General features: G+C 40.9%; 1 protein-coding gene and 3 non-coding genes across 5 annotated transcripts; 2 read left to right on the plus strand and 2 right to left on the minus strand.

The window, feature by feature from the left end:
* Positions 1–1,790: 1,790 nt before the first annotated feature.
* Positions 1,791–1,864, minus strand: trnai-aau (transfer RNA isoleucine (anticodon AAU)). The gene has a single exon. It is a non-coding gene; the product is annotated as a tRNA-Ile (tRNA).
* Positions 1,865–2,209: 345 nt separating this feature from the next.
* Positions 2,210–2,281, plus strand: trnaw-cca (transfer RNA tryptophan (anticodon CCA)). Its single transcript has one exon. It is a non-coding gene; the product is annotated as a tRNA-Trp (tRNA).
* Positions 2,282–2,882: 601 nt separating this feature from the next.
* trnap-agg (transfer RNA proline (anticodon AGG)) lies at positions 2,883–2,954 on the minus strand. Its single transcript has one exon. It is a non-coding gene; the product is annotated as a tRNA-Pro (tRNA).
* Positions 2,955–4,674: 1,720 nt separating this feature from the next.
* gigyf2 (GRB10 interacting GYF protein 2) lies at positions 4,675–21,492 on the plus strand. 2 transcript variants are annotated; one of them, XM_022203105.2, is made up of 29 exons: positions 4,675–4,813; positions 6,979–7,030; positions 7,218–7,374; positions 7,561–7,656; positions 7,909–8,017; positions 9,787–9,892; positions 10,036–10,076; positions 10,173–10,205; positions 10,396–10,497; positions 11,076–11,287; positions 11,468–11,615; positions 12,674–12,925; positions 13,025–13,197; positions 13,506–13,662; positions 13,779–13,945; positions 14,403–14,497; positions 14,752–14,880; positions 15,035–15,165; positions 15,259–15,365; positions 15,585–15,725; positions 15,818–15,976; positions 16,056–16,304; positions 16,390–16,512; positions 16,656–16,910; positions 18,047–18,249; positions 18,395–18,546; positions 18,650–18,843; positions 20,350–20,491; positions 20,585–21,492. In XM_022203105.2, exons 2-29 carry the CDS (start codon positions 6,993–6,995, stop codon positions 20,650–20,652), a joined length of 3,939 nt encoding a protein of 1,312 aa, XP_022058797.1. In that variant the 5' UTR covers positions 4,675–4,813; positions 6,979–6,992; the 3' UTR covers positions 20,653–21,492. The 2 variants fall into 2 exon arrangements, with proteins under 2 accessions (XP_022058797.1, XP_022058805.1); XM_022203113.2 differs by having other exon boundaries at positions 4,695–4,813; positions 15,262–15,365.
* The last annotated feature ends 22 nt before the right edge of the window (positions 21,493–21,514 follow it).

Here is a 21,514-nt window from a genome sequence, read left to right on the forward strand (position 1 = left end):
AAAGGTATTAAGAAACAGTGGATTAGTGTGATCATTATACTTCACTTTATGAGCAATTCTGATGGCTCGTTTCTGCAGAGTAACTAAAGGTAACAAATTAGTTTTGTAACAATTTCCCCACACTTCAATACAATAGCTCAAGTATGCCATAATGAAGGAGTGATACAAGATAAATAAAGCTCTCTGAGTGAGCATCAGACTACATCGTTTCATCACACCAACACACTTAGCTACTTTTGAACGTAAATGATTTATATGAGGCTTCCAAGATAGCCTTTCATCAATGATTACACCTAAAAACACATTTTGCTTTACTCTTTCAATAACTGTATTACTAACAGTAATGTGCACGGGTAAATCCTTATTCCGTTTCCCAAACAGCATAAATTTGGTCTTTTTTAAGTTCAGAGACAATTTATTTATGTTAAACCAATTATTTAACTTGCAAAATTCTTGAGTTACTGCATTCTGAAGATTCTCCAAATTTTCTCCAGAACATAAAATATTAGTATCATCTGCAAAAAGTATGAATTTCATGATTTTAGATAATTTACAAATGTCATTAATGTAGAGTAAAAACAATGTTGGCCCAAGAATTGAACCTTGTGGTACCCCACATAAAATGCTCCGGTTTAAAGATTTATGTTGATCAATCTGTACAAACTGCTGCCTATCTTCCAAATAGCTTTCTAGCCAGTCATGTGGAATTCCTCTAATACCGTATTTTTCCAGTTTATTTAGTAAAATGTCATGATCAATCGTATCAAAAGCCTTCTGTAAATCAATAAAAATTCCAATAATAAATTTATGTTTTTCAATACAGTTTGTGATTTCCTCTACAAGATCAATTAAAGCAAGTGATGTTGATCGAGCCATATTGAGCGTTGGATAGCAAATTATTTTTTCCAATAAAACTGAGAAGTCTTGAATTGAATAATTTTTCCAGTATTTTTGAGAGCTGCGGCAAAAGGGAGATAGGCCGGTAATTTGTAAAACAATGTTTGTTTCCTGATTTAAATAAAGGGATTACTTTAGCTACTTTCATTTCTGAGGGAAACTGTCCACATTGAAATGACAGGTTAGAAATATGTGTGAGTGGCTTAACAATTGCTTCAGCCACAAGCCTAATTGTTCTCATGTCTATTCCATTAGCATCCTGTGATATTTTATTACTACATTTCCTTATAGTCTCCAATACCTCATCCTCATTAGTTGGAGTAAGAAACATTGACTTTGGATTTGTCTCAATCAAATTACAGAACTGTTCACTGCCACTTGGAATATTTCTAGCAAGTTCAGGTCCGATATTCACAAAGAAATTATTAAATCTATCTACAATTTCTTCTTTATCACTAATAACCAAGTCCTTTTCCACAAAATACTCTGGATAACACGGGCTAGCTGAACTGTGCCCAATTATATTATTCACCGCCTTCCACATACTTTGAATATTGTTTTTTTTACTATCTAGTAATTCAGTATAATAATCTTTTTTTCTCTCCCTTAAAATGCTTGTTAATTTGTTTTTATACTTTTTGTACTTCTGTTCCGCCTCACTAGTCTTATACTTCAAGAATTGTTTGCGTAAATAATTTTTCTTTTTGCACGCATTTACCAGCCCGCTAGTTATCCATGGAGTATTTGAAGCATTTTTCTTTCTGCATTTTCTAATTGGACAATTTTTGTCTTTCACTTTATGTTTACTTTAAGTTTCTGGTTCGACGATAAAATAATATTATGAACTTGTAGCTATTTTTCATCATGTTTCAACTTTCTGATGTCAAAACAGATGGCCCGTACGGGGATCGAACCCGCGACCTTGGCGTTATTAGCACCACGCTCTAACCAACTGAGCTAACCGGCCACAGTTGATAACTTCATAGTCTGCTTCACTATTGGATATACTGACGTCTCTGAGACGCAACCTCCTTTCTGTCTGTATGGCCATGAACTACCTCCTCGACCCACGACGTGTATATATAAAAACGAAAAAAGCATTTTAGTGTGCATTTAATATTTTATTGTCTTCGCACTTTTATAGATATGTCCAGTTGCTTTATATGCCAAATGTGCAGTTTTGCTTTTCTGAAGCCACTTCATTTTTTGTACGTGAAATACGGAGTCCAGAGTCAAAAAAAGATGCAAAAGCAGATTGAATCACTTACACGTATTCCAGTTTATTTTCCTACTGGATCCGTGCTTAATTTCAGACCTCGTGGCGCAACGGTAGCGCGTCTGACTCCAGATCAGAAGGTTGCGTGTTCAAATCACGTCGGGGTCATTACTTTATGCCAGTCATTGCTCTGTCATGTTTAAAATGCACCTTTTCATTCGTACAATAATATTTCTATTAATACTGTATTTGTGTATTACAATTCAAAATTCACACACTGACAAACAGTTGTCTGTGGCCGTCTTAGATGTGAGAAAGGCGATATTGCAAATGGAGAAGACAAAAATTGTAAGCACACTACAAGCATGACATTAAGCCCAAACACAACCAGAGTTGTCTTTAAGAGACCAAAGACACTGAGACAGAATAAATCCACTGTGGCAAGTTCTCTAAGGGGTGACTTAAATGTTCTTACTCAGTCATTTGTCAGTTGTTTCTCACACACACTCACCGAGGTCATCAGCTCAGTTAGAGTTTTGTAACTGCAGCAGATATTCTCTGAAAATGTGATAAACGGACAGACAAACATAACATTATATGGAGCCCCTCTGGTGACATGGTAATAAAATAAATTGTGGCCACGATTTAGCTATAACGGGCGAACGAAATACTACTACTTCGTTCCCACGAAATACTCATTTGTGGCCACAAATGTGGTACAACGTGTGCACGAAATTAAGTTAAACCTGCGGAAGGAGGAACAAAAACAGGGCTCGTCCGGGATTTGAACCCGGGACCTCTCGCACCCTAAGCGAGAATCATACCCCTAGACCAACGAGCCAGCTTACGCGCCTTACCGCCAGGTGGCTTGACAAAACTTCTGGTACAAATCAATGGCCTGTCGGTCTATTCAAGTGTGCCGTGATTATTTTTATTTCATTAGTTTTACTGCAGTAGCTGCAGGAATTTAAAAAATGGATAAACCTGTTGACATTAGAGTATATTCAAAAAGTATGCTTCCTTATTAAGCAAACCTCAAATATAGCTTCAACTAGCTAGCGTTGCTTCTTTGTTTATTTAGGTGTTTCATTGTAATTGCAAAACGTTTCCTAAATACTGTTTCAGAGGAAGTCTGAAGTCAGAGGCAAGGTTAGGTCAAAATAAAGATATTGTTTATGTAGCTATATTCCAGCCAGCTGACTAAATGATAAAAAGAAAATTTAGTGCTAGTGTCACAGGAACACTAATCTCAAAAATACAAATATATTTGGCAACAAAATAAAGCCCTTCTTTTAACTTTTCAAATCTCAATGTCAGTCTTAATCTACCTATCTATCGATCTCAATGAGCACAATCACATACCTAAATCCATGATGTTAGTTTGCACCACAGATTCAAGCTCCAGTGTAATAAGTTCACTTTCTGAGACTACAGCTCCAAATAGGTGGATCACCGACCTCACATCTGTTGAGCTACTGGTTAGGTTGGCCTGCACCTGCTGGTACACCCTGTATGCTAAAAATCATGCAAAGGTGCATCACGCTTAAATATAAGCAAATCATTCTGTAAAAAGAGACTGCAGCAACTACACTTGTTTTCAACACAGTGACTGACAGATTCCCAGGCTCACATGCATCAGTATTTGCATCATTTAAGTAGAAGGAAATAGAAAAAAAAAGACAATCAATTTACTGAAAAACACTGTACAAGTGAAAATATTTAGGGATTATTTAATGCCAAGTATTTATCAAACGCATTCTCAATGCAAAATTGTCATGACCTGGTCCTGCTTCAGGGACTTAAATAACATTATAAATATTTGTGACACTTGATTACTTTGTAATAGCTTTGATATGATACATTTGCTTTGCTTTTTTCTTTGACTTGTAACACCTGCCTTGGCATTTGTCTTGTAAGACTTTCTACTTGTCAGTGTTTACTGTTGCACAAATTGTTCATATGTGAAAATGCACTTGATTCAGAGAAGTCCATCCATTCTCTATACACCGCTTTATCCTCACTAGGGTCGCGGGGTGCTGGAGCCTATCCCAGCTGACTCGGGCAAAGGCAGGGGACACCCTGGACAGGTCGATTCAGAGAAGTACTTATGTTAAATAATACTTAATTTTAAATATCATTTTAATTCAACTCACCTGTGGTAGACATACTATTTACAGGCTGTCTTTGTTACACTTATATTCTGTTGTTTTTTAAAACACTTACAATAAACGTCCTTATAATGATTATTATCTACTTAAGTTTTATCCAGAACTGCAACAAGGGTGTTTCATTTTTAATCGCAGGTTAATCACTGACATCCATCCACGGTCAACCATTTAAATACTTTCATGACATTCTTGTGAATACATTCAGAGGACATGTGTGGCCCGTGTCATATCTATTTCTAAACAGTTTAGATGTGTAAAGACAATGTAATACTCGCTTTATCTGAAGGTCATTCCATGTCACTTGGCTGACTGGTGTGAGTGCACTTTGTACTACAAAAAGATGATAAATACAGTGCGGTAATATACACCATTGTTTGCCAATACGTTCCAGTCAGCAAATCTTTCTACGGCATACGGGTTTCTGCGTGCTGTCATGTGACCCACACTCAGCCATCTTGTGGAAAACGAAGAGAGAGAGAGAGCCCAGAGAGAGCCACACAACTCAAACCTTGTGCTGTCAGAACAAGCAGAGGTAAGACAGCCAAAGTTTAATACACTAGCGAGGAAAAATCGTACATTCAAGTTAAGTGCCATGTCAGAGAGGCAAATTCTGACGAGCTGGGGTGCTCGGGACAGTTGTTAAACCACCATGTTTACTTGGCCTTGCATCACCGGGCTCCAGTGGCTCCGTGTGCGGGTCTAGGCCGTGTGAAGTGCGGGGCGGTTGGACAAGGAAACGCTTTTGTGGATCCAGGCTGCTCGGAAGGCCGCGTGTAGCTAGTTAGCTAACCTGTTAGCATGCTAGCTACAAATGTTGAGGATAGGGATTACCTTATGCCAGACCAGTGTTACAGTTGTTATGTAGAATATATGACACACATTATTCTGTGCTGGTCAACGAAGTTAGTGTCAACACAGAAGTGTACTTTCATGTGAGACTACAGCTACGTTGGGATAAAAGTGCTTGCTAGCTGGTTGGTGAGCTGCTGCTAGCTAACGTGCTAGATGAAGCATCGTTGGCTGTCGTCTTGTTGGCTAGCGAAAATACTGTGGTGTGGCACCGACATGCAGTAAAGTGGCATTTTAGCCGCAACCACCTACCGAATTTCCGTAGAACTGTAACTCTACTGATAGCTTTTAATCAACGGCACACATGTTGGCTAATGTCAGTTAGTAATGTCCAGTAAACGGTTAAGATAACCATGGTAGTTGTTTAGTTGACTGGTTAGCTTGCTACGTCAGCTAACGCAATGTTGGCAGCCGAGGTTGATTTGTACTTAACCTTCCCGTGTGACTATCATGTCTCGTAATGATTATTGAAAGCCAACTGTAGCATTATTCGGTAAAGTTATCGTCGTATAATCTAAAATAGCAGGATGGGTCGGTCCTGCTAACGTTAGGTAACGTTACCCCGGTGCTTCCTCTTGTTGGTTTTAACGATAAAAAAGTGCAGTAGATCTTAGAGAAACTATCAGTCCCGAAAACTGTAAAATTTCGCAATGATCTGTCGTTTTTCTGCTCACGCAAGCTGCTTTGCCTCATCAAAAACATTATCTGACTTTATCAAACTGATAAAAGTTATGTCATTGTGAGCCCATTAGGCATTTGGTGAGCTCGGGAACGATAATAACTTCAAACAAGTCATAATGTTATGTAAACTCAGACAGCCAGGGGTTTTGCTTTATGTTAACGATGGTAAATCTGTGAAGCGTGTAAGGTAATTGCCATAAATGTCGCTAACTCCACTTGAGTTGCTGTATTTATTGCTTTAACTAGCAACTTACACGTGGCTTATCCAGGCTTCCATATGGTCAGTGGTATTGTGAGTCCACTGTCGCCTTTTGTGTCCGTGTTCTGAGGAAAGCTACGCAATAAATCCTCACACTGAAGCTCACTGAATGTAAGGGGAAATCTTGGGAGTGAAGGCATTCGCGTAAACTAACAACTTATCTTGTTGGCATAACGCGATTATTTTGGGGAGTATATTTGCCGGGAGTTGTCAATTACAGGTGTCTAACATACCCTCCTTGCAGGCTTGGAGACTTCCTAAAATAGCTTTAGCAGATTGAAATTGTACACTGCTTGTGAGCTAGTGGGATGGGCTATGTCCTGAGGAGCAGGAATATATTAAGTGACAGTGACGAAACCTTAAATATTTTTACAAATACTATCGAGCAGAATTATACAATGGCAGAGGAATTTCTTCAGTAAAATGACATTTAAATAGAACAGTTTGACATAGGTTTGGAATCAATATTTGTGAAGGTACAAACTTGTTTCAGGTGTGCTTGAGAAGATGAATTTTAGTTTTCTTGATGAAAGTGTGTCGTAATAACATTGAATCAATGTGCCAAATCCCGATATAAACACATGCTGAATTTTCAAGGTAAAAAATCCGTTGGACAGCACTACAGTTACATGTTTTTTCTTGTGACATGTAGTAACTGCAATACTTTTAGACTAATTTTTCTAGTCAACACATGCACAAAAGGATTTTCAAAGAAGTACAGTTAGTAGAGCTAATAGTCACATCATAGTTATAGGAACCACACTAAAGTCACAGACTAGCAAGTTGTTAGTTATTTTTGTATTAAGCAAAATAAAGTATATAGCTTTGTATACAAGATTTTCTTTTTTTTAAGCAATGTGGATAAAAAGTCCGATACTAATCATCTCTCTTTCTCTGCATATTTCTAGAACTTCAAGGAATAATGGCCGAAACCCAGACACTTAACTTTGGACCAGAATGGTAATTGAACTGGCATGAAATGATGATTATTGCGTGAAGCCAATTTTAGGCTGTAAAACAGGTTTTATATTAAGACTGAGGGCAGCTTTCCCATACATGTTTAGACATGCCAGTTGCCACCGCAGCTTTAGCATTGTCTCGTGTTCCTCTGTCTGTGATGCTGTTAATATGATTTCATTCTCTGCAGGCTCCGTGCCCTGTCTGGAGGGGGTGGCAGCGGTGGTGGTGGAAGCAGCAACGCTGTTGCCTCTCCACCCCTCTCACCTGCATTGCCAAAATATAAACTTGCGGACTATCGCTACGGGAGAGAAGAAATGTTAGCACTTTATGTAAAGGATAACAAGGTGAATAGTGTATAATATCTGCATCTTAGCTGTTGATACATACTTGCAGTCATTGAGATTTGCATACAAGTAATGTTATTGTCAAGACTAGATTTTCATTGCCCTTACTTGTTGTGTCTTAACACTTGTTTATAAGCTTATATTTCTTAACAGTATAGTCTGCATTTGCTTGTTTGTCTTGTCCAGATCCCTATAGACCTTCATGATAAGGAGTTCCTGCCCATATTGCAAGAGGAGCCCTTGCCACCTCTGGCACTTGTGTCTTTTACAGAGGAAGAACAGGTAGGAGTGCTAGTCCTAATGTCAGGCCACTGTCCTGGTGACAAATGGGAAGACCAGAAACAGTTTGTGACTTATCGACCAGACCAAGTCAATGAGATTATTGTGTGAGGCCAGTGGGCTTCTTATTGTCGTTTCTTGAAGTATACAGGACTTTTGTTAACTAGGCTGTGAAATGCAAAGTGCAAGTGCAAATAAGAGAGCTAAGAGCTGGCTTTTTGTCCCCCTTGCTCCCCTCCCTGTTTGTATTTGCAGAGAAATTTTTCCATGTCTGTAAACAGTGCAGCTGTACTTCGGCTGACAGGGCGAGGAGGTGGACCGATAGCAGGGGCACCAAGAGGCCGAAGTACCTCAAGGGGTAGAGGTAAGAATTTAATTAAGATCATACGTGATTGTTGCATGCCTCCTTTTATCATTTCAAGGATTAGTTGCTGCAGGTGAGTTTATGCTATGGAATCGATAGAATAAGTTTCATTTTTAAAATGAACTTTTGTTTCAGCTATTTAGCTGCTCGACCTGTCCGGGGTGTCCCCTGCCTCCGCCCTCAATCAGCTGGGATAGGCTACAGCCCCCCCGTGACCCTAATGAGGATTAAGCAGTGTATAGATAATGGATGGGTATTTAGCTGCTCTGTGTTTGCAATCTCAGAAGAGGAACGGCAACTGCACATAGTTAAGATGTCTTTGAAGCATTCACGTTTTCTCACAGTTTTGCACAAGAGATGTAATATTAGCACACTTTAACACACTTCAACTTGAGCTGCTTGAACTCATAAGTAATGTGTGTTTAATGTGAAAACACAATGCGATTTGCACAGACACATTCAAGAGCCATACAATTTCTGTTTTGTCATGCCACAGTATAATATATTCTGGTGTTAGTCAGCCTCGAACGCTTACCTTAGTGCATAGTTGTATGCTTACTATGAGTCCATGTGTTGTATTTACTGTCTCAGAACAGAGTTGAACTCTTCACCATATTCAGCATATTGCTGTTAGTCACTGCAGAGACAGTCCAAGTGTTTCAGCAATGTTACCAGCGACTAACCATGCTAAATTATCTGTTTGAAATCAGTTTGGAGTTGCAGTTGTGGCAATGTTCTTCACCACTTAAGGTCCTGTTGGCCTCTTAGTGTTCACATGTCCAGCTTGAGACCCTGATTGTGGATAGAGTGTAGTCAGAAGCAAGTCTTAAGATTTATACACAGACTTACGTGCTTGTTTCCCACTTCATTGTGTTAGCTTATCATGTCATTCATACAGCTTTTACTGAACTAATCAATGAAGAAGGTTATGCAGAAGGTTTGCATCTATGAATAGAAGTATTCATAGATGCACGGAAACAGATATCAGTAGTTGGTCGTAATATTGTTACTTTACACTAAGTCTATTAAAAATGTGTGGCATACTGTAGCCAAATTGCATTGTCTTTGTTGGATATTTTCTATGAATCATGGAGAGGATAGATTCAATTAAAAACCACAAGAGCCGGTTTACTGTACATCTTCTGAGTGAAATGGAAAAGGAGGGCACATCATGATTCAGCAGATCTGGGTAATGAATGATAGTTTGTATGTATGTACGAGTGTGTTTTGTTAAGAATATGTACACCATTTAATGTTTAGCCACGTTATTTACCTGCACTAAGTATCTGTTAACAGCCTCAGAAGGTCTGTATGGACTTTTTGATCCTCTTCTGGGGAAAATCTTAAATATTTTGTGCAATACTCTCTCAGTGGTTGAACCACATTTGTTCCTTTAATCACAATGTAAATATCCAACTCAAAGACAAGTCTTTTGTGAGAAGTTGCACATAATCATGATGAGTATAACATGTATATATTTAGCACCTTTAAGGAATCTGCAGACACCTTGCATGCATTGAGACAGAAATAGCAGAAGAACAGAAAGTAGTCGTGGCAATGATTAGAGGTCACAGCATTAACTGTGACCATAGACTCTGGTGACCAGAAATGGCGTTGCACATCCCCAAAGGTCAGCAGGCTGGAATCGGGGATGTTGAACACACACTTGTCTGAGGACCACAGATTCTGAGTGGGGTGCAGGGAAAGTCATCAGCAGTTACATCTCGTTAGTGGTATATAAGGGCATGTCGACTTGTGAATGTTTTCAGGCCGGGGAAGAGGAGATGGAGGGTTTTACCAAAGAAGTTTTGATGATGTGGAAGGTTTTGGTCGCGGAGGGAGGGAGATGCATCGCTCCCAAAGCTGGGAAGAAAGGTATTACAATATCCCTTTGTCCTGTGAAGTTTCACTGTAAAATCGGCGTTGTTTTGAGGATGTACAGGTGTTAAGTACATGTGGGGTTTTTTTGACATTTTAATCATGGCATTACACAATAGCTGTTTTAATTTTCTTACCAGGGGAGATAGAAGATTTGAAAAGCCAGGTCGAAAAGACCCAGGTTAGTGGTACATTTTGTTGTTCAAATAATCAGTACATGATGTTTTTTGGCAAATGCACTGGCTTACCTACTTGTTGTTCTTTGCAAATGTGTCAGATGCTGCTCCAGGACATTTTCAAATCAATCACAGTAAGTGTGCTTTGTACAATTTTAATTGTCCCATAAAATGTTGAGATTTCTTGACTGTGTGCAAGTGGTACAAATTATTAATATTATTTAAAATTTCCCTCAGGATCAATAAAATGTCTTTTTTTTTTCCACTGTGTAAAATTAATCTTACCGGATTCTCCTTTACCCCCTCCTCCACTACTTTTTGCAGTCCGAGGCAACTATGAGGATGGTGGGACAGGCTTACCAAGGAAGCACGACTTCACGCGTTCAGAGAGTGAGAACTGGCGTACTTCTCGTGATGATCAGAACGGTGAGGATGATGAGGGGGGCTGGCGCCTGGCAGGTTCTCGACGGGACAGTGACCGGTGGTGCCCCCGAGCCCAGGTTGGCACTGCACTGACCACAATAGCAATACATTTATCTTTGATGTATTATCTTTGATAAATGTATTTGTGGTGTATTGGCATGTCTGTTATGATGTGTTTCATTAGCCCCATGACCTGCTGAGCATTCTGCTTTTTTGTTGTAGTGCACAAGAACATACATACTTAGAATATGACCAAACTGAATTATTGGCTAATCTCCAGCTCCACTTCTTTCTTTATAGTGGCTGATTTGTCAGCTTGGCTATCATTATATTATTACATGTAACAGGTACCAATCAAGGACACAGGTCTTAGGTAAGATTGACTGCTTCACTGGTGACTCCCTTCTTTATTGCCTTATGATTTTGACTTACACATGCTGATAAATGTTAAAAAATAATGTTGTTTTTGCGAGTGGTATTATCTGTAGACCTGCAACAAATCTGCAGATTTTGATAAAGTTAATGTTTACAACGCAATTTACTGTTTTTGGAATTCTCACAATTCTGCCATTGTTTTTCAGATGGGCCTCGGTCAGCAGGGTGGCGGGAACACCCAGACCAACGTCGCCGTTTCCCATTTGATGCAAGAGAAGACGAGCGTGGCTACAGAAGGCCACGGTCAGGCAGTGGCAGCCTGGAGGATGAGAGGGACAGCCTGCCGGAGTGGTGTCTGGAGGACGCAGACGAGGAAGCGGGCACCTTTGACTCATCAGGGGCCTTTCTCTCACTCAAGGTAATTGATTTTACTTGAAAAACAATTTCTAAATTAATGAAAATTTCTCACTACATATTATGAAACAAAGTATTTATTAATTTTTTCACTTGGTGCCCAGCCAGTTACAAAAGACTGTATGCTTTACAGAGTGACACTAGTGCAACATTTTCCTTATCTGTGTCCTTTTTTTGCTATTAGAAAGCCTCAAAGGAGCCTATTCTGGAAGAGGCTGAGCTTGACTTTAAACCCCTGGAAGAGTGTGAAGAGGGCCTGGAGGAGGAGGACAGCCTGCCCCAGGAGACCAAAGAGACAGAAACAGAGGCCAAAAGAGAAGCTGACCGAAAAGGTCAGGCACTTAGTTATTTTTCTTATAATGCCTTTTTGCCATTTTATGTTGCTGTTTGTCAGCCCTAGATAGAAAGTCAAATTAACGCAGTGTAAGTTCAGATAGAGAATTGCAGTGCTGAAACATTTTTCCTTTCTATATGTGCGACATATGCATGACCATGTAAATGGACTGTGGAATTCGCTGCAGTTAACAGCTGACAATCATTTGTGAAACAGGATTTTGGCACAATTTGCTGTGTGTCCTCCAATGACATCTTCTTTAGCCAAGCTAAGGCAACGAGGTAGTAGCTGTGATTTTCCTGCCCCAGACAAACTTTTGAGCTCTTAAGACGAGAGCCCCGTAAATGTCTGCTTGTACCCATCACCAACGCTCATTATGTTAAAGCAGCTAGAGGCACGTTCTCATACACTGTGGCTCCCTTTAAAGAGTGCCCACAACTCTCTGGTGTGCTTGAAATGATTGTGATAATCTACTTTGAGCAGCTCTAGGACAAGCTGTGAAGGAAGCATCCACTGTTTTTGTTACATGAACACTCATCAACTGAGGGCAGTTTGAGATGTCTGAGAGAAAAGATGTTTAGTTAGTGCATCTTGTCTGCGTTCAGTTTTGTAGTGTGAATGCCACAATGTCAGCAAGACATAAGGAACATCAGAAATTGTTTAGTTATAGTTCAGTGAGTGTCTTGTTATCTGAACATGGCAGTAGCAAATTATTACATGAAATTATCTTGATACCAATATTGCTTGTTTGAATATTTAATATATAGAATGTCATCTTTGTAATTCTGTAATGACTTTTAAAGCTGCACTACGTTAAAATATGCTGCACTTCCAGACCAAATATTGTTTTAAAGGAAAAAGTTGTCTTTTTGTGTTATTCTTGTCAAGGACACCCAAAGAAACGTAATAGATCTTTGTGCACATGCAGGTTGTTTCGGCCACCAGCTTTACCCCAGTAGCATACATAGTAAAACAGTTCTGTTTTTCTTTCATTTTTTCCAGAAAATGTAATTATTTGATTCTGACCCAATATCATGGCTTTACTGTTCATTTTAGAGTTGGCCAGAGCATCAGAGGAGGTTCCACCTGTTGCTCCACCTGTTGCTCCACCAGTCTTGGAGCCACATCCTCCTACTCAGTCCTTGTCCCCAAACCAGCCCAGCAGAACAGAAGAGCCCGAGAGGCCAGCTGAACGGCAGCTACCCCTGGAGCTCCCCCCAGAACCCTGCAAAGTCCCCCTGCATGTCCCCATGTCTAATAGCATGCTGGAGTCCCTTCCCATGACCCACATTTCCACTACCCTTGCAGGTGGGCCTTGTTGTCAGTTTCACCATTAATATGACTTATTTTGTTCGATGGTTCCATGTGCCTAGAAAACCTAATATCTACTTTTTTCTCACACCTCAGAAGTATCTGCTCCGTCACCCACCATCCAGCTACCACAGCAAAAGCCCATAGAAGTTCCAGTGGCGATGAACAATCCTTTACCCTTCCCCTCAAGCATAATGGCACCTATTGGCAGGCCCACCACTGTGCCACACGACACTGATGAAGATGAGGGACTAAAACACTTTGAACAAGTAAGTATGTAGGTTTGTAACATGCAGATGTGTCAGTGGGGCTGCTGTCTTTAATTAAATGTCCAGTCTGAAGATCTCTTAAAATCTTGTGGTCACTGAAGAGATAAACATGTTGTAAATATTATGATAGATGAGATGTGACTGCTCTTTTAGTTTCCTGTAAGTGACAGTAAAACGAGAAGTCAACAGCAGTTCTTTTCTGTAAAACTCCAACGAGTCCAAGTTAATTGACTATTTATTTCAAGTTGTATTGATTTGAACAGGATTTTGAGTAATGTACTGACTTTTTAAAAAAAATTCTTATTAAGGAGGCAGAAAAGATGGTAGCATACCTACAGGACAGTGGGGTGGATGATGACAGACTTGCAGCAAAGACTTCAGAGAAGCCCAAGCCTTCAGGCCTGCCGCTCACACATGAAGCTGCTCTCAAGTGGTTTTACAAAGACCCCCAGGGGGAGATCCAGGGTGAGACTGGAGAAGATTTTATCTGCTCAAAATGTGATATGAATGGTGTACTTTCATGCTTAAAACTGCCACAGTGCAGATCCCTGAATCTCTGATGTGTTTTTCTGTTGCTTTAGGTCCATTTAGTAACCAGGAGATGACAGAGTGGTTTCAGGCTGGTTACTTCACTGTGTCTTTGTTAGTCAAAAGAGGGTGTGATGAAATATTTCAGCCTCTGGGAGAGATCATGAAGATTTGGGGGAGGGTACCATTCACTCCAGGCCCTGCACCGCCACCTCTACAGGTATGGACTATCCAAAATGTGGTCCATTTGATTCTTTCCCTCAGCTGGTTGCTTTTTAAATTAGCACTAGCACCAATGCTAGCCAGTGACCTGTAGATGGAGTTAGAGTCCACCATTTTTACCAGTTGGCCATGTGAGAGTAATCCTTCATCTGACATGGGTTTTCTCATCAAAAATGTGCTTCCAAATTAGTTTTGATCATAAGTCCTGCTTGCAGGTACACACTTGAGATATTTGATGAACTCAAGGAAGCTATCATCAAATGATTTCAATGCAGCCTTCCCAGAGTGAGGGTCAAACATCCAGCAAAAATTACATTGATAAAGCCCTGTTTTGACTAGGGAGCTTTTAAAGACCTCCTTTTGCTCTGTCTTGGCAATTTTGGGAGTGTCTTTTATGTAGCACTTCTGTGTGAGACTGTCGTGATTAATTCTCACTGTGATCTTATGTATTGCAGGCAGATGGTGATCAAGAGAGGTTGAAGAGGCAGCAGGAGCTCACTGCTCTCAATCTTTACCAGTTACAGCAGCTCCAGTATCAGTACCTCCTCAGGTATGCCACACTCAGGTCTGACACCGCATGAAGTGACATTACACTGCTGACTTCACACAGCGCTCTGGAGCCACAAATTTTTACAACTTTGCACATACAGCATTGCCCCCCTACCCTAACAGACATTTGTACACTGCCTACTGGAATTATTACTCACACACCTATTACTGCAAAAACAAAGGTTAAATAGTTGATTTATTGATATCTGTTAAAATTTTGCCCTTTCTCTCCCTTTCGTGTCTTCCTCTCTTCAGGCAGCAGTATGCCCAGGCCCTGGCTCAGCAGAAAGCTGCTGCTCTTAGCTCAGCTCCTCTTCATCAGCAGCAGCAGCACCAACAGCAGATTAACCTGCTTCTACAGCAATACCAGGCTCTTAAGTTAAGGTTGGCAACATGCACATCACTGCGCAAAAATGTTTCCATCCCCTACCTATGAATCTACTTTTACCCATGTTGATTTAAGTGCTTTGAGGCTCTTACCTTGCAGTGACATCAAGTGAGGTTTGCATTTATTAATGTTGTATTGTACGTTTTGTAGAGCATCTGAGAGTCTCCTACCTCCTGTTACACGATCCCTGTCTGTACCAGACTCTGGTTCTGTTTGGGAAATGCAGAACCCATCCTCTCAGGCTTCTTGCACACCAAACCTCCAACAAGCTGCACCAAGCTGTAAGTTTTAACTTAAATGTTCTCCCATATCTGCTGAAGAAGAAGTCGATCGCATTATAGTGGGTGTAATACAACCTGTTCTATGATTCACAGCAGCGTGGGATGGCAGCAGCAGCGTATGGGATTTACCTATAGACTCCATGGCGCAGGCTCCAACTATCGAGCAGATGCAACAGTTAGAGAAGTCCAAGTCTGCAAAGGTAAACAGTCATTGTTTATCTTATGACTGAAATTTGAAGTCTCTTTCTGGTATAACACAGCTATATACAATGTCCTGTGATACATGCACATTTTTGTGACATGAAAATGATGAGAATAAATGAAATGTTAAACCTAAGCTGATAAAATTTAAGTTATATGCATCTACAACATTTTTGGGGATAATTTCTTAAGCATATTTGTATTTTGTGGTCTGACAGCTGGAGCTGGAAAGGCGTGAAGCAGAAATGAGAGCAAAACGAGAGGAAGAAGAGAGGAAACGGTTGGAGGAGGCCCTGAGGGCTCGACAGGAGGAGGAACGGAAACGCTTAGAAGAAGAGGAGCTGGCGCGGCAAAAACAGGTCAACCATTTTAACAGTATCAGTTCAGAGCACTTAAAGCTCTTGAGTTACATTGATGGCACTGAGACTGACCCAGTGTTGCAAATCTTTAGGAGGAGGCACTGAGACGGCAAAGGGAACAAGAAGAGGCACAGCGCCGACAAAAAGAGGAAGAGGAGCGATTGGCACAGGAGGAAGCTCTTCGAAGATTAGAGGAGAGGCGGAGGGAAGAAGAGGAGAGAAAGAAACGGGAAGAGTTCCTTCGCAAACAGGTGAGCTCACAAAAATAATTCACATGCTCAGTATGTTTTAAAAATGTGTCACTAAATCTAGTATTACCTGCTTCACCAGGAAGAGGAGCGCAGAAAGCAGGAGGAACTTGAGGCATTGAGGAGGCGTGAGGAGGAGAAGCGAGCAGAGGAAGAGGCAGCAGCTGCAGCAGCAGCAGCCGCTCTGGCCCAACAACAGGAGGAGCAAAAAAGGAGAGAGCAGGAGGCCCAAAGACAGCAGGAGCTGCAGAGACAGAGACAACAGCAACAAGAGGCACTCAGGAGACTGCAGCAACAACAGCAGCAGCAACAGCAGCTTGCACAAATGAAGGTAATGCCACAAGGGGATTAGTCATCAAAAATAGATGGTACAAAATGGACTTAAACTTGACAAAGCATCTCGTCATGCTCTGCAGCTTCCATCCTCTTCAAAGTGGGGCCAGCAGTCAGCCAACACTATAAACCAGACCCAGAACGCCCTGTCATTGGCTGAGATCCAGAAACTAGAAGAGGAGAGAGAACGTCAGGCTCGGGAGGAGGTAAGGACAATGAGCTGTGAACATTTGGCAACTCTGTCACCAGCAGTGCACCTATTTTGAGTGTTTTTGTAATAAATAATGCTTTATTGTTCATGAAACAAATGTGATTTCAATGCATATTTTTTCCCTTCTCACCCTCACAGCAGCGACGTCAGCAGCAAGAGATCCTTAAACTACAGCAGCAGCAGGCCTTGCAACAGGCTCAGCAGCCCAATGCCAAGTTGTCTGGTTGGGGTAATGTGGCCAAACAGCCAGTGGTTACTAAGTCTTTGCTGGAGATTCAGAGGGAGGAGGCCCAACAGATGAAACAGCGGAAGGACCAACAGCAGCATCAGCAGCAACAACAACCGCAGCACCACCCCATCGTCACCCAACAGACCCGCACTCAAAGCAGAACTGTATGTGACATATGTGATAATGCAAGCTTCTTATATGCTAAAACAAGATAAAAGCACGACAGAGTTTTTTGTGGAATCAGCACTACAAGCACCATTTTAGCATTAGAAAACAATATTATCCAAAATACTACTTCATGATCTCAGAATAGCTTGATGATTTCCTGATTTTTATCTGACCCATTTCTTTAATTCTAATTATATCATGTGATCTTTTGCAAAAGATAAAAAATGAAACCTCACAAGACCAATTGTTAGATGATCGACAGTGAAAACTGTTCTAATCTATTGACTATTTTGATTTAGATTTTGATAATCAGTCATTTCTGGAATTTTAAAAACCTGAATGCACAGGGCTCCTTTGTTCAAGCTTTTCATCTTTTGGGTAGCCTAGCCGCGCTAGACAACCCACGGCAACGAATTTAATTCTCTGCCAGGGTCGGTCTAGTTACCCTCGGTACGCCTCGAGGTTGGATGCTCCTAAAACTGGCCGACGAATCACCATGAAGTGTAGAGTCAGAAGGCGGGCGTAACTAAGTGACGACAGAGGCGTGATGATTCTGACAGAAACAACCAGAAACAACTAGCCTAGCCGCGCTAGACAACCCACGGCAACGAATTTAATTCTCTGCCAGGGTCGACAACAGTCGTTGAGCTCCATTAGCACCGACTCTGAATAATCTTTCTGTTAACATGTCTGTAATATACTTGAGCTTCACCCATTGACTGTATAAATAAGGCTTCACCGAACTCCCGCATCCTCTGATTTCCGGTGCTCTAGGAACTATGTCAGCCTATTCGTTGCGCTGATTGGTTGTATACCTACCCAATTGCTGCAGAGTGATTTGATAGACAACCTTTTAGCCCGTCTCCCTCCCTGTCGAGAGTTCCTAGACCCTTGTTTCTTCAGACCTGGGTCTAGCGCGGCTAGGCTATCTTTTGGGGTTTGAGCTGAAAAAATAAGCAATTTGACACATCAGATTGTAATTCATGAACATCATGATGGGAACATTTCACATATTCTGATATTTTGTAAACCAAACCGCTGACTGTTCTTGGAAGCAATTAATCTGCAATGAAAACACCCGTAGCTCTTATCTGAAGTGCATTTCAACTACAGTGTCTTCCTCTCTTAACAGACATCCCTGAGTAACTCAGTGTGGGGATCTGTCAACACCAGCGCCTGCACTAACTGGGGCTCAGACCCCAGCAGTATCTGGGGTGACACCCACAACTCAAACATGGGCTTCTGGGATGAGGCTGTGAAGGAGGCTGTCCAGCAGCCTCCCCCAACCAGAAAAGGAAACGCACAGAAGAACAATAGGGGCAACGCCAATCTCAGGTCGCTACCTAGAATGCCAAAATAGAATGTCTTAGTCACAGCCTCTGGTGATAAGCGTGACTTAGAATATGAAGGGTATGAGTAATATGCAGATCTTCATGACCTTTTTTTTGTCTTCCTCCTTCTTATGTTTGTGCACATGAAGTAACTCTTTGAGTGGGCGAGCCAATAAGAAGGTAGAAGAAGAGGAGAAGCTGCTAAAGTTGTTCCAAGGGGTCAACAAGAGCCAGCAGGACACTTTCATGCAATGGTGTGAACAAACCCTGCACACTCTCAACACAGCCAACAATTTGGATGGTAAGTCTATATAAATATGTCTTCAAAAGTTACTGCGCCCACAACTATTGATGGATCCTTTCTGGGAGTCAAAGTCACAAATGTTCTCGCCTTTCTCTGCCAGTTCCTACGTTTGCATCCTTCTTAAAAGAAGTGGACTCTCCATACGAGGTACATGACTACGTCAGGGCCTACCTGGGGGACACTCCCGAGGCCAAGGACTTTGCCAAGCAGTTCCTGGAACGTCGTGCCAAACAGAACGCTAACCAACAGAAACAGGCACCGCAGAACCAACAGCAAACCCTTAAGCAGCAGCAGGTGAGCGAGACTGAAGTGGTAACAACTATTTAAAAGCTCACCATATGGGTACCAAATGTTTTGCTCCTGTTTTTGCCTGGCAGATCCCCACAAGTCTGGTAATGTGATCAAAATGAGAGACATCTCTCCGTTTCTCTCCCCCCAAAATAGGCTTTCCTCTGGGGCTTTTCTGCCTAGCATGTTGAGACCAATCGTAACAAGTGAAATGACATAAGTAATACCGTCATTCCCCATGGCTGCTGCTGTTATTTACTTTTCTGCTGTGAATGTGTCATGCGTCACCCCTTTGGATCAGCCCCAAAAGACACCATTGCACCATTTGTTCCTTGTTTCTTGTTATAATCCTCTAGTGTCTAAGACTCATGTGTCATAGAATTGCCAAGTGCTTACACTGGTTCCTTTTTTTAATGATATCTGGATCAATGTGAATATACTTTTTCTGCTGTTTTCTCTATTGGCCATAACACAGTGCAGTCTGGTTATTTTATCCATAGAATAGAATAGAATAGCTTTATTGTCATCATACATGGCATGACGAAAATAAAAGTAGCTTCCACTGGACGGTGCACGACAACAAGCAGTAAATCATAAAATATCAACATTAAATAATAAAATCGAATGTGCATATTTAACAAAACAATATTGAAAAAGACACCATGTGCAATATGGGAGGTAGATAAAATGGTTGTTAGGAGTTCAGGAGTCTGAAGAAGTCCATCAGCTGTTTCTCAATAGAGATCAGAATCACGTTATTCATGTTGTTGGATGTTGGGCTTTGGGCATTTGTTTAGGTGGAACATGCTTGGATAATGATTTTTTTTTCCATTAGCAATGGACAAGATATAAAAATATATCGCTGTTAGACAGCAAATGTTATGAACACAATCTTTGTAGATCTTTACAACCAGAAGAACTAAGCAGCACTGTCTTAATGCACAAGACCAATCTTATTAAACTCTTGCCTTTATTACGCAGGCTGTAGCTCTGAGATCGTTGTTTCCTGTAGTGAGAGGGATTTTGAAAACGGTAGCACACAGATAACGTTAAGGGAAGGAGTATAATATATGCAGCGAACGGCAAGCTTAGATCCACAACCTACGTTCAGTGAGTCAGACCAGCACTGCCTCCGTCACAGATACTCTTTAATGTTGTATTACATCAACTGCCAGTCAGTATTTCATCTTTTTACAAGAGGCACTTTTATTCATAGAGCGAGGAAATCCATCTTTTGGTTGGGTGAAAGAATAGTCCTGCCGTAGTAGTTTCACAGAAAATATTAAGACCACTGGAGTTTGTGACATTACTTCATTCTAAGTACGTCTGATATTATGATTTTGAGAAATTGAATGTTGCATTTAATCCATATCAAAAATATATTCCCTACATATTGTTGAAAAATCCCAAACTAAACTAACAGTATTATTTAGAGTTTGGTTATGACCAAAAGATAGAAGTTTTTCTCCTGTGGTTGCATCACTCTTAAGTCCACATTTCTCTCTTTCCAAGGATTCTGTATGGGGCGGAACAGGATCCTCATCCCTCTACCAGTCCAACCATACGAGTGTCCAGCAGCAGCGCTTTGAGACAGTCACCTCAGGGAAGAAGAAAAAGAAGCAGAAGATGGTCCCGGCAGACCCCAGCCTTCTAGGTGAGAGCAAGCATCCATCTGCTGAATCTGAAAAATCTGCTTTTTATTTCCCTTATGCTAACGGAATCTGTGGTGTGTTTGTTCAATTTGCAGGTTTTTCTGTGAATGCGTCATCTGAAAGATTGAATATGGGAGAGATTGAGACTTTGGAGGACTTTTAAGGGACTGCAGCCAAGCAAACCCCACTGACTTTATCCAGTTTGAACAACAGCTGTTACCCAAACCCCTGCCCCCCCGACTGCTTCCAGGACTTTCACCTTTTTTTTTTTTTCAGTTTCCCATCAATGACGCATACTCTGCTAATTCCTCATCAATTCCAAATTGTGAGCAAACTGTGACCTCTGAGGCAGGGTGTGTTTTTCTGTTGCAAACGGGCCTGTAGTCTGATTAAAATCCTCCAAAGAGATGGTCTTGAGCAAACTGGTGAGTGAAACATCCAACTAGCCGAGCGAGAAATGAACTCAAGTTTCTGGAGAAAGTCTGCAGAGCTGTCGATGTCTCCTCGGCATCAGCTGCTCCATCCTAAATTCTACCATGTTGTACAAACTCACGGTAACAGATTTCAAATTTGGCCTCCTTTGTATGTGATTATTTTTGTTTTATTTTGATTATTATTATTTTTTTACAAATTGTGGATATATGGATGGGGTAGTATGGGAAAGGTTAGACAGATTATATCCATTGTTTTTGTTTTATTTATTGAAAGTTTTCCCCTACACTTTAATCCCCTCTTCTCTTTCCGCTTCCCTCTTTTCGGCTGGGTGTTCATGGATAATGACGGCAAAGTAGAGCCCAAGGATTCGTGCCCACTTATGTCCTGTTTTAAGGACATGTTCAAAAGTTCCAAGTAGTTATCTATTTCTTGTAAAATACTAGGCTGTTAAAAGAATAAACTTTCAATTCTGCATCTGTATTATAATATATGAAAATGATCTGCTGGAGTCATACTTTTTTATTGCAGTATGGAAAAAAATAAAACAGTCGGATGTGTGGGCTGTTCACACCTGTGTCTCAACTATTCAG

This window comes from Acanthochromis polyacanthus, chromosome 9 (assembly GCF_021347895.1).
Source record: "Acanthochromis polyacanthus isolate Apoly-LR-REF ecotype Palm Island chromosome 9, KAUST_Apoly_ChrSc, whole genome shotgun sequence".
Taxonomy (NCBI): domain Eukaryota; kingdom Metazoa; phylum Chordata; class Actinopteri; family Pomacentridae; genus Acanthochromis; species Acanthochromis polyacanthus.